The 15,508-nt window shown below is 35.8% G+C and overlaps 1 protein-coding gene across 2 annotated transcripts in view; it reads left to right on the plus strand.

Moving 5' to 3' along the window:
- The window catches only part of CFI (complement factor I), a 49,620-nt gene that overhangs the window by 15,780 nt on the left and 18,332 nt on the right, over positions 1-15,508 (plus strand). For both annotated transcript variants that reach the window (XM_045085548.1, XM_045085549.1), the window contains 6 exons: positions 1,394-1,547; positions 4,939-5,120; positions 6,178-6,291; positions 6,390-6,500; positions 13,915-13,956; positions 15,036-15,071. In XM_045085548.1, coding sequence (XP_044941483.1) covers positions 1,394-1,547; positions 4,939-5,120; positions 6,178-6,291; positions 6,390-6,500; positions 13,915-13,956; positions 15,036-15,071 — 639 coding nt within the window. The remainder of the gene's footprint in view (positions 1-1,393; positions 1,548-4,938; positions 5,121-6,177; positions 6,292-6,389; positions 6,501-13,914; positions 13,957-15,035; positions 15,072-15,508) is intronic.

The raw sequence follows: 15,508 nt of genomic DNA on the forward strand, positions 1-15,508 counted from the left end.
CTTTGACTTGGCCAGTAGAACTATGCCCGGAGCCGTTGAGTTGGTTCAGAATCCAATGAACAAGTCTTTATGTGAGGTTGATGCTAATAGGGAGCTGTACCTCTAGACCTCCAGTTCCCATAATTTCTTCCAGCATCCATCCCATCAGCCCCTACCCTTAGGGAGCCCCAACCCCACTGGCCTTGATCTAAGGGGAGCTCGGGCCACTGCTAACCTAGGACATGCTCTAACCTAGCAAACTTGGCACATCAGGCAAAAGAGCTTTTCTACACTCCATCCAGGTTCCTAATGCAGTGAGGAGGCCAGGATGCCAGTAGGTGGATTTGTGGAGTGGTTAAGGTTAGGAGTCTTAACTGTCAGATTGAGTGGCAAGCCGCTCCACCCAAACTCAGTTATTGACAAGCTACGTCACTATCAGATCGCATTTTCCACATCTGTAAAATGTGAATGACACTAGTTCCTAACTCATATGACCCTCATGAAAATCAAATAAAATGATGTATATAAAGGTCTTCACACAATGTTTGGCACACAAAAAGAGCTCATGTAATTTTAACTATGACAGCAAACCTCAGGCTTATCTTCTAATATTAGTTATCATAGGCACTTCATGAACTGATTGAAAAAACACTCAAAACATTCTCTTTTTAAAGATTTATTTGTTTTAGAGAGAGAGGGAAGGAGAGGGTGCAGTGGGGAGGGACAGATGGGGAGGGAGAGAAAAACTCAAGCAGAGTCCATGCTCAGTGAGGAGCTTTACTGGGGCATAATCTCACAGAGATTGAGATCGTGACCTGAGTCAAAACCAAGAGTCAGGTGCTCAACCCACTGTGCCACCCAGGCACCTCAAAACATTTCTTTTTAGTTACCATGACATATGCTGGCACACAGCACCTAAGTATCTGTGTGATGCTGAGTGAAGAGGTTGAGGCACTGTAGAGCAGGAAGACGAGAGCTCCTACTGCCTGTTGGACAGGAGGGAAGCAAAACTGGAGATTACTTTGTCAGTGGCAGGCTTTTGTTCTCTTGAGTTATTAAATGCCATAAATATATGAGAATACATAAAACTTTTTTATGTTCTAATTATTGTTTGGCTTACATTGAAGAGAACACACTTGGGAGTGAGATCAATATGGTAGCTTTCAATTCCTGGTTTCCTCACTGGAGCAAGCAACTTAACCTCATGTGTAAACATGGGATAAATAATCAGTGTAGTCTTCACAGGGCTGCCTCATGAAATAATTGCTTACTATTATTTGTTAAAATCTTCATGGTGTTCAAAGTTAATTTGAAATTCTTTTTTTTTTTTTTGTTATTTTAAAGGCTTTTCATCAAGAGGTGGAAAGGTGAATGCTTAAATATTGCTTATTGTTTTGGTTCTTTTAAATTTTAGGACAATTTGGTGTTTCTGTAAAGTACGGAAATACCACTTCAGAAGGAATTGTTGAAGTAAAACTTGTAGACCAAGATAAGGAAATGTTCATATGTAAAAAAACCTGGAGCATTACAGAAGCTAATGTGGCCTGTCTTGAACTTGGATTTCAGCTGTGAGTGCTTGTTGTCAGTGGATTTTCCCAGGATTGGTTTTATTGTTCCAACTATTTGCTTTTTTTTTTTTTTAAGATGATTTTATTTATTTATTTGACCGAAAGAGAGCATGCAAGCAAAGGGAGCGGGAGAGGGAGAAGCAGATTCCCCGCTGACCAGGGAGCCTGAGGCAGAGCTGAACCCCAGGACTCTGGGATCATGACCTGAGCCAAAGCAGAGGCTTAACCAACTGAGCCACCCAGGCGCCCCAACTATTTGCTTTTTGATTACCCACTCTTTCTCTGCCTTAATTTCCTCTTATGTAGCCTGAGAATATTAACTACCTGTCTCATAGCATTGTTATGAGGATTAAATATGTTCATGTTTCACTAGCACTTAGAACACCCCTGAGCACAGAGCACATGTAAGTTGGTTGAAGTATCTGGATATATGAATCCTTTGTAGTTCCAGAGAATTGTAAATATGTTTATTACCATCTGTCTCTACTTGTCTATAATTGTGTCCACTTTTTCATACCTAATATTGTTTATCTATGCCTTCTCTTTTTATCAGTCTTAAAGAGATCTATTTACTTGTGTTTTTTATTTTTACATTTTATACGTAAATTGTCTCCTGTGACTTTCTCTCAACTTCATTAAGTTTGTTGTCCCTCTCCTTTTCTCTACTGTATCTTTCCTCATTCCTTGAGTTAAATACTTACTTAACTCCTCAATTTGTAACTTTTCTTATTTTCTAATACAAGCATTTAAGATACAAATTTCCCGCTAGATAATGCTTCATCTGCATTCCATAAGTCTCAGTGGCATAAAGGTACACATTATTTATTGTTCAATTTGAAATATTTTTAAATGTTCAGTATAATTTCTTTTTTTGATTTAGAAGTTTCTTTATTACTTCCCTAATGAATATATATTTGCTTTTAGTTAACTTTTTGTTATAGAGTTCTTATTTAATTGTACTGTGGTAAGAGAATGGTCTCTATATGATGATAATTGTTTAAATATTTGTTATCACTTGCTTTGTGCTAAGTATATTTTATTTATTTTGTGCTGAATATATTTTAAATGTTTCATGTGCAGGGTTCTATATGATAAATATGTTGTCCATTAAAAAAAGTCAGCCTGTTAACTGCTTTGTTCAAATATTTTCCTAGCTATTTACATACAAGCTTTCTATGTCTTTATCTTTTAAATGTGTCCTTTACAAACAGCATGTATCTAGATTTTTTTTTAAAAAATCCAATATGACAATAACTGTCTGAATTAGTCCATTTACAGTATTGTGATTATTTACATTGTTGAATTTATTTTCCTTATCTTATTTTAGTAGTAGTATTTACCCTGCCTTTTCTGTGTACTTGTTTCTTCCTATTCTAATTTCTATTGGGTTTAATAAAGCTGTTGTATTTTTTAAACCTCCCACCCCCCTCTACTTGGTTTGTAAACTATATACACCCTATTTCTGTTCCTTTAGTGATTATCACCTTATTTATACCATGAATTCTTGACTTAGGAAGTCCTCACCCTCTTAGGAATAATATAAGGAATGTCACTATTTCTACCAAGTTTCCAGTATTTAGTTCCACATTATTTTTCTATATCCCCGAAGTTAATTTCTATTATTATATAATAAGCAGTTGTTATTACTGTCATTCAACTAGTGCTTACTCAGGTTTATTTCATGTTTACCAACATCTTGGTTTGTTGCTGCTTCTTACATTTTTCAACTTTATCCTGAATTTATTTTCTGTCTTCTTAAACCACATCTGCTAGTAGTTAATTAGTGAGAGTATCTTATTAAGTTGAGGCACAAGATATTTGTGGTTTATGACAGTTTGTGACCTACAACCTAGAATTCAACCTAATGAGAAACCTCTCTCCGTCTTTGATCGCCCAGTATTTTGCTCTTATCATACTTTGTATGAGCTCATAGACAGACTTGTCTTACTGTATTTTATTTATTTATTTTTAAAGATTTTATTTAATTATTTGAGAAAGAATGAGAGAGATCACAGAGGTAGAGGGAGAAGCAGACTGCCTGCTGAGCAGAGAGCCCCATTTGGGATTGAGTCAATCCTAAAACCCTGGCATCATGACCCAAGCCGAAAGCAGACACTCAACCAACTGAGCCATTCAGGAACCCCCAGACTTCTCTGATGTTAGCCAGGGGTATTTTCCTTACTTCTTTAAGAGCTCATTGAGCCCCTTGACGTGCTCCCTGCTCAGCTGGGAGTCTGTTTCTCTCTCTCCCTCTGCTCCCCCTCACCCACATGTGCTCTCTCCCTTTCTCTCAAGTAAATAAATAAAATCTTAAAAATGAAAAAGAAGAAGAGCTCACTGAATGCATTTTATCTAGTACTTTTAGATAGTTTTAAATTGAGATTTTTTTTTTTTTAAATTATTTACCTGTGCAATTGCCCCAGTGGCTCTTCTTTGCTTTGATGCTGTTTGGCACAGTTTTATGACTCCTTTTTACCATCATTACTGATCTGAAATCATTAAAAATGCCTTTCTTAATCCCTTTAAATATCTAATATTTATATTGCCATTATTGCTTTGTTATTGTTTATATTTACCTAATATATCTTTGCCCAGCTTCTTATTTTTAACACCATTTCTTTCTAAAGAGAAGCAGGGAGCAATTGAAGGTTCTAGCAGAATATTTTACTGGAACTTATCATCTCTAGTGTATAGAGTCATAGAGGTAGCACAGATTCTAAACAAATTGAGAAGTCCAAGCAATGGCATATAGATGCCAAAATATCCCCTTAATATTGTCGAGGCTGAGTTGAGGACATGGCTAGATTTAAAAAAAAAAAAATGAACATGCTATAATTAAACCAAATTAATCTCCCAAATTCTAAGCAACAATGGGGCCAACCAAGTAAGCCTTTCAGCATGAGGCCTGTGAAGAGGTCCCCAAAAGAAAAATGGAAAGGTGAGCTAACCTTGCCTGATTTGTAATTCCAAAATTCCCTGATTGATTATTCTACTCCTGTTCCTTGAGCAAAAAGGAGTTAAGAGATGGAGAGAAGCCAAGAATGATGCATCTCAGGTTGGAAAGAAATATCAGGAGTGTGGAAGAAAGCATTTTTAACAGGAAACAGAGAAGAGGAAAGTACTATTTGCTGAGTGTTTGCCAGCTTTGAATTTTGGCTAGCCAATGTAAATTGATTGTTTTCATCACTCTTTACAAAACCAGCTGAGAGTATCCTATTCCCTTTTACAGGTTAAGAGACTGAGGTTCAGAGAATTTAAGCATCTTGTTCAATGTATCACTCATATGTAGAAAATTAGAGGAAATTACTTCAGTTCCTTACCTCCTAAGGTAAGGTTATAAATGCAAAGTACTAATCATTCTACCCTAATGTTTCATTTATTCTAATTGTAGAGGTGCTTTTGATATTCAAAAACAGTTTGAGTTTCCTGAAAATGTCTCTGTAAATTCCACTGAATGTCTCCAAGTGCATTGTCAAGGATTCGAGACAAGTTTGGCTGAATGTACTTTTACTAAGAGAAGAACTAGAAATGACCAGGATTTTGCTGGTGTGGTTTGCTACACGCACAATACAGGTTGGTAGGGGAGTTGCATGAAACTTCCAAACTTCCTTCAAAATTGTTTATTGCATGCCACATCTGTAGTAAACAAACGTGATAGATACTCAGTTGCAGTAATAGAGGCAAAATCATTTTGGGGGCTTTAGAATGTAAATTGCTGCTTTTCCTCTATTGTACCTTTTTTGCGTTTAAATATTACTTCTCTCCAGGTTCCTATATGGGGAGCAAAGTTGCCTGACTCCTCTTTGCTTGCCGAAACATCTGGATTGAAGTTAATACAACAAACATAAGTAATGCAAATATCAGAAGAAACCTCAATATCTCCTTTGAGAGGGCCAGTCTACACACTTCAAAATGTCTTTAAAATATTCAAGTGACCACAGTCTCAAGACAGTCACTGCCACTTTTCTCTTTGGTCCTGACACTGAAATATTTTAGTCACATGTATGGTTTTAAAGGCTAAACACTTTTTTGGAGCTTAAAAAAAAAATACCATCGAAATATAAATGACACTGCCCAAGTAAAGGGATGGAAGTGAGGATTCTTGTGGCGGCACAAAAGGAATGAGTGAGCACCCGTGCTTGCCGGTGTGAGCAAGGACCTGTGGTCCCTGAGCCCCTTCCCCAACCTCAGCAAGCATAGACCTCTGCGGTAAATACTGGTTTTCAGAGATACCAAAGGGACTCCATAAGCCAGCTCTGGCATATGTTTTCCTTATTTACCATATATATTATGTTGATGCTACCAATACGTTTTATATCATTTACTATTTGATGCCTGACTTTATCTTAATGTCCTAATTATTCCAAATGTAATCAAGATGTCACCTACAACTCCATACATAAATTTCACAAAGAGGTGCTCCTGGGTGGCTCAGTGGGTTAAGCCTCTGCCTTCGGCTCAGGTTATGATCTCAGTGTCCTGGGATCGAGCCCCACATCAGGCTCTCTGCTCAGCGGGGAGCCTGCTTCCCTCTCTCTCTGCCTGCCTCTCTGCCTACTTGTGATCTCTCTGTCAAATAAATAAAATATTTAAAAAAAAAAATTTCACAAAGAGAATTCCTAATTTACAGCTCCTCCAGCAAATGACTCGTTTCACTGTGTGAATGGGAAATACATTCCTCAGAAGAGAACCTGTAATGGTATCAATGACTGTGGAGACCTGAGTGACGAACTGTGCTGTACAGGTAGAAGATTCGCCCACTCCATCTCAGATTCTATCCTACTGTATTTTAAGTATGAAAAAAACAAAAATAAAAACCTTCTGCTATTTATGTTTGTGTAGGATGCCGAGGGAAAAGTTTCTTCTGTAAGTCTGGTGTTTGTATTCCAAACAAATACAAGTGCAATGGCGAGGTGGACTGTATTACAGGAGAGGATGAAGTTGGTTGTGAAGGTAATTAAGGGTTTGTGTTATGTTTTTCTATGACTTGATCTGGGGACCCAGAAACTTTCTTTTAGGTAAATTATAATCTTAAGTGAGTATAGGGGAGTCTTAGTAAGAGTACTACTGAGTGGACATTTGAAGAATAATGGAATGTTTGTTTCTCAAATTTTCTTTTATTAAATACATTTGTTATTTCAGAACATTTTTTTAAAGATTTTATTTATTTATTTGACAGAGATCACAAGTAGGCAGAGAGGCAGGCAGAGAGAGAGAGGAGGAAGCAGGCTCCCGCCAAGCAGAGAGCCCAATGCGGGGCTCGATCCCAGGACCCCGGGATCTAGTAAATGATCTAGAGCCGAAGGCAGAGGCCTTAACCCACTGAGCCACCCAGGCGGCCCCAGAACTTTTTATTAGTAAAGCTCCCACATAACAAAAATAGATTATGAGAATGAACCAATATGTGCCTCTCTCTCCCTTGAACAATTAGCAGAGTTTTGCCAGTCTTGTTCAGCTTGTTTGTTTGAGTACTTTGAAGCACACTTGAGATATCATGTCACTTCACCTAGATGCATTTCTAATGCTACACTTTATACATACACAATATACTCTCATTAGTATTCCTAATAATAGTAATTCCCTAACATTGTTTAATAACAGCCCATGTTCAAGTTTTCCCAGCTGTTTCAAAAATATATTTTTTAAAAGATTTTATTTATTTATTTGAGAGAGAGAGAGAGCAGGAGGGAGAGGGAGAGAGAGTCTGAACCAGACTCCAAGCTGAGCCCAGAGTCCAGAGCCCAATGGGGGGCTTAATTCCACAACTGTGAGATCATGACCTGAACTGAAACCAAGAGTCCTTGGATGCTTAACTGACTGATCCACCCAGGCACCCCTCTCAAACACAATGTATTTGAATCAAGTTTCAAAACAATCTAACATTGTATTTGATTGTAAGGTTTTTAAAGTAGCTTTTATTCTTTAAGAGTTACCCACCTGGAAATACAGTAGTCCAATATCTTTGGGACACAGCAAAAGCAGTTCTAAGAGGGAACTTTATACCAATTCAGGCCTATTTCAAGAAAGAGGAAAAATCCCAAATAAATAATCCAACATTTTATCTAAAAGGACTAGAAAAGGAAGAACCAAAAAAGCCCAAAGTTAGTAAAAGGAAGGAAATAATAAAGATTAGAGTAGAAATAAATAAAGACTAAATTAAATTAAGTTAAATATGCCAATGAAACCAAGAATTGGTTCTTTGAAAAGATAACCAAAATTGATAAATCTTTAGGCAGAGTCATTGAAATAAAAGAAAGAAGGGTCAAATAAATAAAATAAAAAATGAAAAAGGCAAAGTAACTGACACCATAGAAATACAAATATTATTAAAAAACATTTATGAAAATGATATGGCAAAAAATTGGACAACCTAAAAGAAACTGAAAAATTGTTAGAGACATATAATTTTCCAAAATTAAATCAGGAATAAATAAAAAATCTGAACAGACTGATTACTGGTAATGAAATTGAATTGGTAATTTAAAAAAAAAAAAAACAGAACTCCCAACAAACAAAAGTTCAGTACCAAATGGCTTCACAGGTTAATTCCACCAAACACTTAAAGATTTAATATCTATTCTCAAACTGTTCCAAAAAGGAAGAGGAAGGAAAACTTTCAGATTCATTCTACAAGGCCAGCATTACCCTGATACCAAAACTAGACAAAGACACTACAAAAAAAAAAAAAAAAAAATTACACATCAATATCCCTAATGAAAATAGGTGCAAAAGTCATCAACAAAATATTAACAAGCCAAATTCAACACTACATTACATTAAAATATTAACAGACCAAATTCAACAATACATTACATTAAATCATTCACCATGATCAAGCAGGATTTATTCCAGGGATGGTGGTTCAATATCCTCTAATCAATCAGTATGCTATATCACATTAACAAAATGAAGGATGAAACATACTATCATCACAAAGATTCAAAATAAGAATTTGACAAAATTCAATATCCATTTCATGAAAAAAACTCAACCAAGTGGGTTTAGAGGGAATACACTTCAACCTAACAAAAGCCATATATGACAAACCTACAGTTAATATCATACTCAGTGGTGAAAATCTGAACGCTTTTCCTCTAAAATCAGGAGCAAGACAAGTATGTCCACTATTGCCACTTTTGTTCAACATAGTACTGAAGTCCTAACAATCAGACAAGAAAGGAAGGAAGGAAGGAAAGAAGGAAGGGAGAGAGAGAGAAGAAAGAGAGGGAATTAAATTTGTAAAGAAAAAACTGTCACCATTTGCAAATGATATGATACTCTACATAGAAACTCTAGGGGTGTCTGGGTGGCTCAGTCAATTGAGCATCGAATTCTTGGTTAGGCTCAGGTCATGTTCTCTTGGGTCTTGAGATGAAGCCCTGCATTGGACTCTGAACTCAGTGGGGAGTCTTCTTGAAGATTCTCTCCCTCTGCCCCTTCCCCCAAACAAATAAATAAATAATTTAAAAAAAAAAAAAAAAAACTAAAGACTATACACACACACACAATGAGAACCAATAAATGAATTCAGTAAAATTGCAAGATACAAATTTAACACTCTTATATCATTTGTGTTTCTATATACTAGTAATAAACCATCAGAGAAAGAAATTAAGATAACAATCACATTTACAGTTGCACCAAAGGAATAAAACACCTAGGAATACATTTAACCAAGGAAGTGAAAGACTTACACTCTGAAAACTATAAGACATTGATGAAGGAAATTGGAAGTGACACAAATAAATGGAAAGAGATACCATGTTCATGGATTGGAAGAACAACTATTTTTTAAACATCCATATTATCCAGAGTAATCTACAGATTTCACATAATCCCTATCAAAATATCAATAGTATTTTTCACAGAACTAGCGAAAAAGAATCCTGAAATTTGTATGGAACCACAAAAAACCCTGAATAGCCAAAGCAAGCTTGAGAAAGAACAAAGATGGAGGTATCAAAATCCTAGATTTCAAGATATACTACAAAGCTGTAGTAATCAAACAGTATGGTACTGGCACAAAAGCAGACACATAGATCAATAAAACAGGATAGAAAGTCCACAATAAATTGATGCTTACATGGTCAATTAACCTACAACAAAGGGAACGACAATACACAATCTAGAAAAGACAGTCTCTTCAATAAATGGTGTTGAGAAAGCTGGAAATGTACATTCCGAAAAATGAAACTGGATCACTTTTTTTCACCATACACAAAATAAACTCAAAATGGGTTAAAGACCTAAATGCATGTCAGTTAATTGAATTTAAATTTAAAAAGAAAAGATCTAAATGTGAAATCTGAAACCATAAGACTCCTAAAAGAGAGCATAAGCGAAATCTCTTGGGTGCCATAGCAACATTTTTCTAGATATGTCTCCTCAGACGAGGGAAACAAAAGCAAAAATAAACTGTTGGGACTACAATAAAACTAAAAGCTCTTGCACACCAAAGAAAACCATCAAAATAAATAGATGACCTGTTGATTGGGAGAAGATATTTGTGAATGATATATCTGAGAGGGGGTTAATATCCAAAATATATAAAAACTTATACAGTTCAACACACACACACACATACACACACACACACACACACACACACACACACACACAAACTTGATTAATAAATGGGCAAGGACTGAATAGACATTTGTCCAAAGAACCAAAGAAGACATAGAGATGGCCAACAGACACATGAAAACATGCCTAATCATCAGGAAAATGTAAATCGAAACCACAGGGAGATACCATTTCACACTAGTCAGCTTGGCTAGTATCAAAAAGACAAGAAATAGTAAGTGTTGGCAAAGATGTGGAGGAAGAGAACCTTTATGCACTGTTGATGGGAAATTAAGTTGGTGCAGCCACTATGGAAAACAGTATGGAGGATTCTCAAAAAAAAAAAAATTATATATATGTATATACAACTACCATATGATCCAGCAGTTCCACTACTGGGTATTTACCCAAAGAAAACAAAAACACAAATACAAAAAAGATTTATGCATTCTATGTTTATTGCTACATGATTTACAATAGCCAAGATATGGAAGCAACCTAAGGGTCCACTGACAAATGGATGGATAAAGAAGATGCAATACACACACACACACACACACACGTGTGCACGTGCACACACACACACTGGAACATTACTCAGGTCATAAAAAAGAATGACATCTTTCCATTTGCAACAACATGATAAACCTAGAGAGTATTTTGCTAAGTGAAATAAGTCAGAGAAATACAAATACCATATGATTTCATTTACATGTGGAAATTAAAAAACAAAACAAATGAACCAACAAAGAAAAGCAAAAACATATATGTAAATACAGACAACAAACTGGTGGCTGCTAGAGGCGGGTAGTGGGGAGAATTGGGGGAATTAGTTGAAGGTGATTAAGAAGTACAAACTTCCAGTTATAAAATAAGTCATGGGATGAAAAGTACAGCATAGAGAGTATAGTCAATAATGTTGTAAGGATGTTGCATGATGACACATAGTAACCACACTTGTGGTCAGCATTGCATAATATATAGAATGGTTGAACCATGAGGTCATATATCTGAAACTAATATAACATTATATGTCAACAATAGTTTAATTTTTAAAAATGTTACCTACTAGGGGGCCTGGGTGGCTCAGTGGGTTGAGCCTCTGCCTTCGGCTTAGGGCCGTGTCCTCGGGGTCCTGGGATCGAGCCCCACATCTGGCTTCCTGCTCAGCGGGGAGCCGACTTCTCCCTCTCTCTCTGCCTGTCTCTCTGTCTACTTGTGATCTCTCTCTCAAATAAATAAATAAAATCTTAAAAAAAAAAAAGTTACCTTCCAATCCACCCCCAATTTTTTTCATGCCATTGATTTTTAGAGAAACTTGACCATTTGCCTACAGGATGTCCCTTATTCTGGATTTATAGAGATTTGATTAGATACAAAGTTCAATATTTTAAGCAAGAATTCTTGATGGGTAGTGTTGTGTCCTTTTTACTACATAAAATGTCATGTTCTCTGTGAACTCCACTTCTAATGATGCTAAAATTGATCACTGGACCAGTTTGATCTTTCCTTTAAAATTTTCCCCCACAGCCTTTCATCTTAATGGTTTTTAGGGGCCTGTGTGATTGCTGCCTAGATCCAATTTGTCTACAAGAACTGTAAGATGGTGAATTCTAAATCCACATTCCGTCTGCATTTATTAACTGGTTTTCTATAGAGAACTTTACTTTATCAGCTGTTTGGTTTCCATGAAATGCAATTCATAAAAGAAAGGAAACATAGTTTTAAATTTCTTCCCTTTACTTACCAAATTTCAAAGCAATATGTTAATGCTCTTTTTTTTTTTTTTTTGGTGCTCATCGTTAATGTTCTTTGGTTTTTGGTGCTCATTGAAAAGCCTCTGATGGTAAAAATGCTTACTAGGTACCTACTCTGTGTCACACAGACTAACTTCTTGCTTACATCAGTGCTTTCTTGAAGTTATTATATTAATTAATTTTCTCAGTGACTATTTATTAAGTTCTTACTATGTGTGTCAGGCCCTGTTCTTAAAAATAGAATCTAATCATTTTTATATTCCAAATGTGATTTAGAGCTAAGCATTAAATATGTGGTAGATATATATATGGATAAATGAATTGATAATAATTACATTGTGTCATTGCTTGGTATTATTGAACTTTATTGAAGTCCTGTTTAGTTTCCCATTCACATCAGCTCTTAAATATAAAAACACACTTTTTTAGGATCTCAAATCATATTATTTCTTTTGAAGTTTATATAAGCAGTTGAGCAAAAAACTTTTATGTCCATCAAATATAGTTAAAACCTTAGTAAAGAGAAGAGAGAGAAATTTCCAAACATCTTTTAGGGAGGAAGACAGTAAGTCATGACTCTTGCTGGTGAACCTTGAGAGTCATTCCCTCCTGGTTCATCGAGATAGAATTGGGACATACAACATGGAATATAAGTTTAAGGTATACAACATAATGACTTGGCACACATATATTGAGAGATGATGACCACAGTAAGTTTAGTTAACATCCATCATGTCATATAGTTACAATTTTTATGTGTGTGTGTGTGATGAGAATGTTTAGGATTTACTCCCTTAGCAACTCTCAAGTATACTATACAACCATGGTAACACTAGTCACCGTGCTGTACATTACACCCCAAGCACTTACTGATCTGGAAGTTCGTACCTTTTGACTAGGTTCACGTAATTTCCCAGACCCCTCCCCGCCCCTAATAACCACAATTTGATCTCTTTTTTGATGGGTTTTTTTTGTTAGATTCCACATATAAGTGAAACCATGCAGTATTTGTCTTCTGAAGTTCTATAGTTTGATTTCACTTTTTCAGTATAAAGATATTTGGGGTTTCTTCTCCTCCTCTTCTGTCCGTTTTACCTCCCTCTCCTTCTTCTGATTCAAAACTCTAAAGTTTAAGTTCAAAGAACACAATTTGTTAGCTTATCAGGGAGAAAAAAAAATCCCACTATCAGGGAGAAACTATAACATAAATATTGCTTTTTTTAATTTTTATTTTTTTTAAAGATTTTATTCATTTATTTGACAGAGATCACAAGTAGGCAGAGAGGTAGGCAGAGAGAGAGGGGAGGAAGCAGGCTCCCTGCTGAGCAGAGAGCCTGATTTGGGGCTTGATCCTAGGATCCCATGATCCCTGAGATCATGACCTGAGCCGAAGGCAGAGGCCTCAACCCACTGAGCCACCCAGACGCCCCAAAGCTTGCTTTTTTAAAAATCAAGTTCTTGAATCCATATCAAAAATACATTAAGTCAACTGGCATTGTTACTTCAGTTTACCCTTCTTTAAAGTGAACCCACCTTTTGTATTTCAGTAATGGTTCTAATTTTTCCCTCTCTAAGCAAGAGCAAATGAGAGAAGAGATGTAAAATAAAAACATTAATATATTCATTGATCTTTCAGTGGACAGATCAGAATCACTCAACCAAGGGAAGTTTGGTGTATAACTTGATTTCATGTATCCTGGAAAGCCCACCTTTAATAAATATAAGTTTAAAAGAGTTATAAATTTATATAACTGTATAGTAAACTTGCTGTCCATATGTGCTCAAATATATCCAAAACATACACCTTTTTAAAACTCAAGTAAAAATTATTTCCTTGATATAATGAAATTGGTGTGTGTTTAAATGCAATATGAAACATCTGTTATGTGGTATTAAAAATCAAAGAAAGATGGCATACTGTGATTCCCTTTTATCTTTGTAAAAAATTAAGTTGTTATACTGTTTCTAAGATATTAATGTTTGGTGTATATTTTATCCAGGTGAATATTATCTCTCCTAAAATAAATGTTTTGTTTTATTTTTAGGAAATGGAAATTCTGAAATTAAAGGCCATCCTGAAATTATAGGTAAATCCATTTTTATAAGAGAAAATTTATGTTACAGAAATGAAAACAAGGATAAAGCTTTATAGTTTTATGATATATGTATATCATTGATATGGTACACATTTTTCTCAAAAATTATCCTCTGCTGTGGTAAATTTTTGTGTTTTTTTCCCATGGGACTTTTTACATGTGGCTCGAGGTAAAAATTTTATTGAATTCTTGGAATATTGCAACAGAATTGAAGCAAAACAAAGCAACTGTGTCTTCTTATATATATTTTTAAAGATTTGTTTATTTTAGTGAGACAGTGTGTATGAGAGAGAGAGTGAACTTGGGGAGAGGGAGAAAGAGAATCTTAAGCAAATTCCCCGGTGAGCCACCCAGGCACTCCTCTTCTTATATTTTATCGTAGCTACTAATTGCACATATTATGATCACGTGTTAGCAATTACTCAGCTTTCTCATTAGTAGGCAGAGAGGTCTTTTTAGCATCAGCTCAGTACTTTCTCAGTCAGTGTTAGTAACTGTTCCCTACGTTATGTAAGGACTTTGTGAATCGGAGTTGAAGAAGCAGCTTTCCTTCTCTGACCCAAGCATTTTGCCTATTCTAAATGCAAAAAACCACAGCACCATGAGTCTCACCATTCACTTGTACCAACAGACACCTCTAGTTGGTGCCTGCAAAATTTCTCCATAGTTCATCCCGAGGCTTCACAATAACCTAGATATAGAAAAGAAATAAGATGGTGTGCTTTGAGGATTTCTACTGTACTTTTTAAACAGAGGACAGGTTTTTGGATACCTGGTGGCTCAGTGGGTTAAGCATCCAACTCTTAATTTTGGCTCAAGTCACAATCTCAGGGTGGTCAGATCAAGACCATGTCTGTGGAGCCTGTTTAAGATTCTCTCTCTGCCCCTCCCCCACTTGTGCTCACCCATGCATGCACATGCAATTTCTCTCTCTCTCATAAATCAATAAATCAATCAATATTGGACGGGTTTTAAGATAGAAAATTATGATCAAATTTTAAATAATCTTAATTATTTGATTTTTCTTATGAACACAACCATAAACATTGGAACTTTTTGTTTTGTTTTAGAAGAGACACAATTTTTGACTGCTAATATGGATGAAGGTAAATTAAAATTATTCTTTTTTACTAGTGCTTCCCTGGTTTACATCTGCATTTTAATGTTGTGTGTGTATGCATGTGTATATGTAATTAATTCAAGCAACAATTACCTTTGCTATCAATGTAAATAGAAAAAAATAACATTACTCTTCTCCTTATCACTTTTAAGTAAAATAAACATAAACGCTCCACATCACTCGGCATCAGAGAAATACAAATCAAAACCACAATGAGATACCACCTCACCTCACAATGAGATAACAGCCATAGTCAGAATGGCTAAAATTAACAGGTCAGGAAATGACAGATGCTGGCAAGGATGTGGAGAAAGGGGAACCCTCCTACACTGTAGGTGGGAATGCAAGCTGGTGCAACCACTCTGGAAAACAGCATGGAGGGTCCTCAAAAAGTTGAAAATAGAGCTACCCTATGACCCAGCA

Source organism: Mustela putorius, unplaced genomic scaffold (assembly GCF_011764305.1).
Source record: "Mustela putorius furo isolate JIRA1106 unplaced genomic scaffold, ASM1176430v1.1 tig00000868_pilon_pilon_pilon, whole genome shotgun sequence".
Taxonomy (NCBI): Eukaryota; Metazoa; Chordata; class Mammalia; order Carnivora; family Mustelidae; genus Mustela; species Mustela putorius.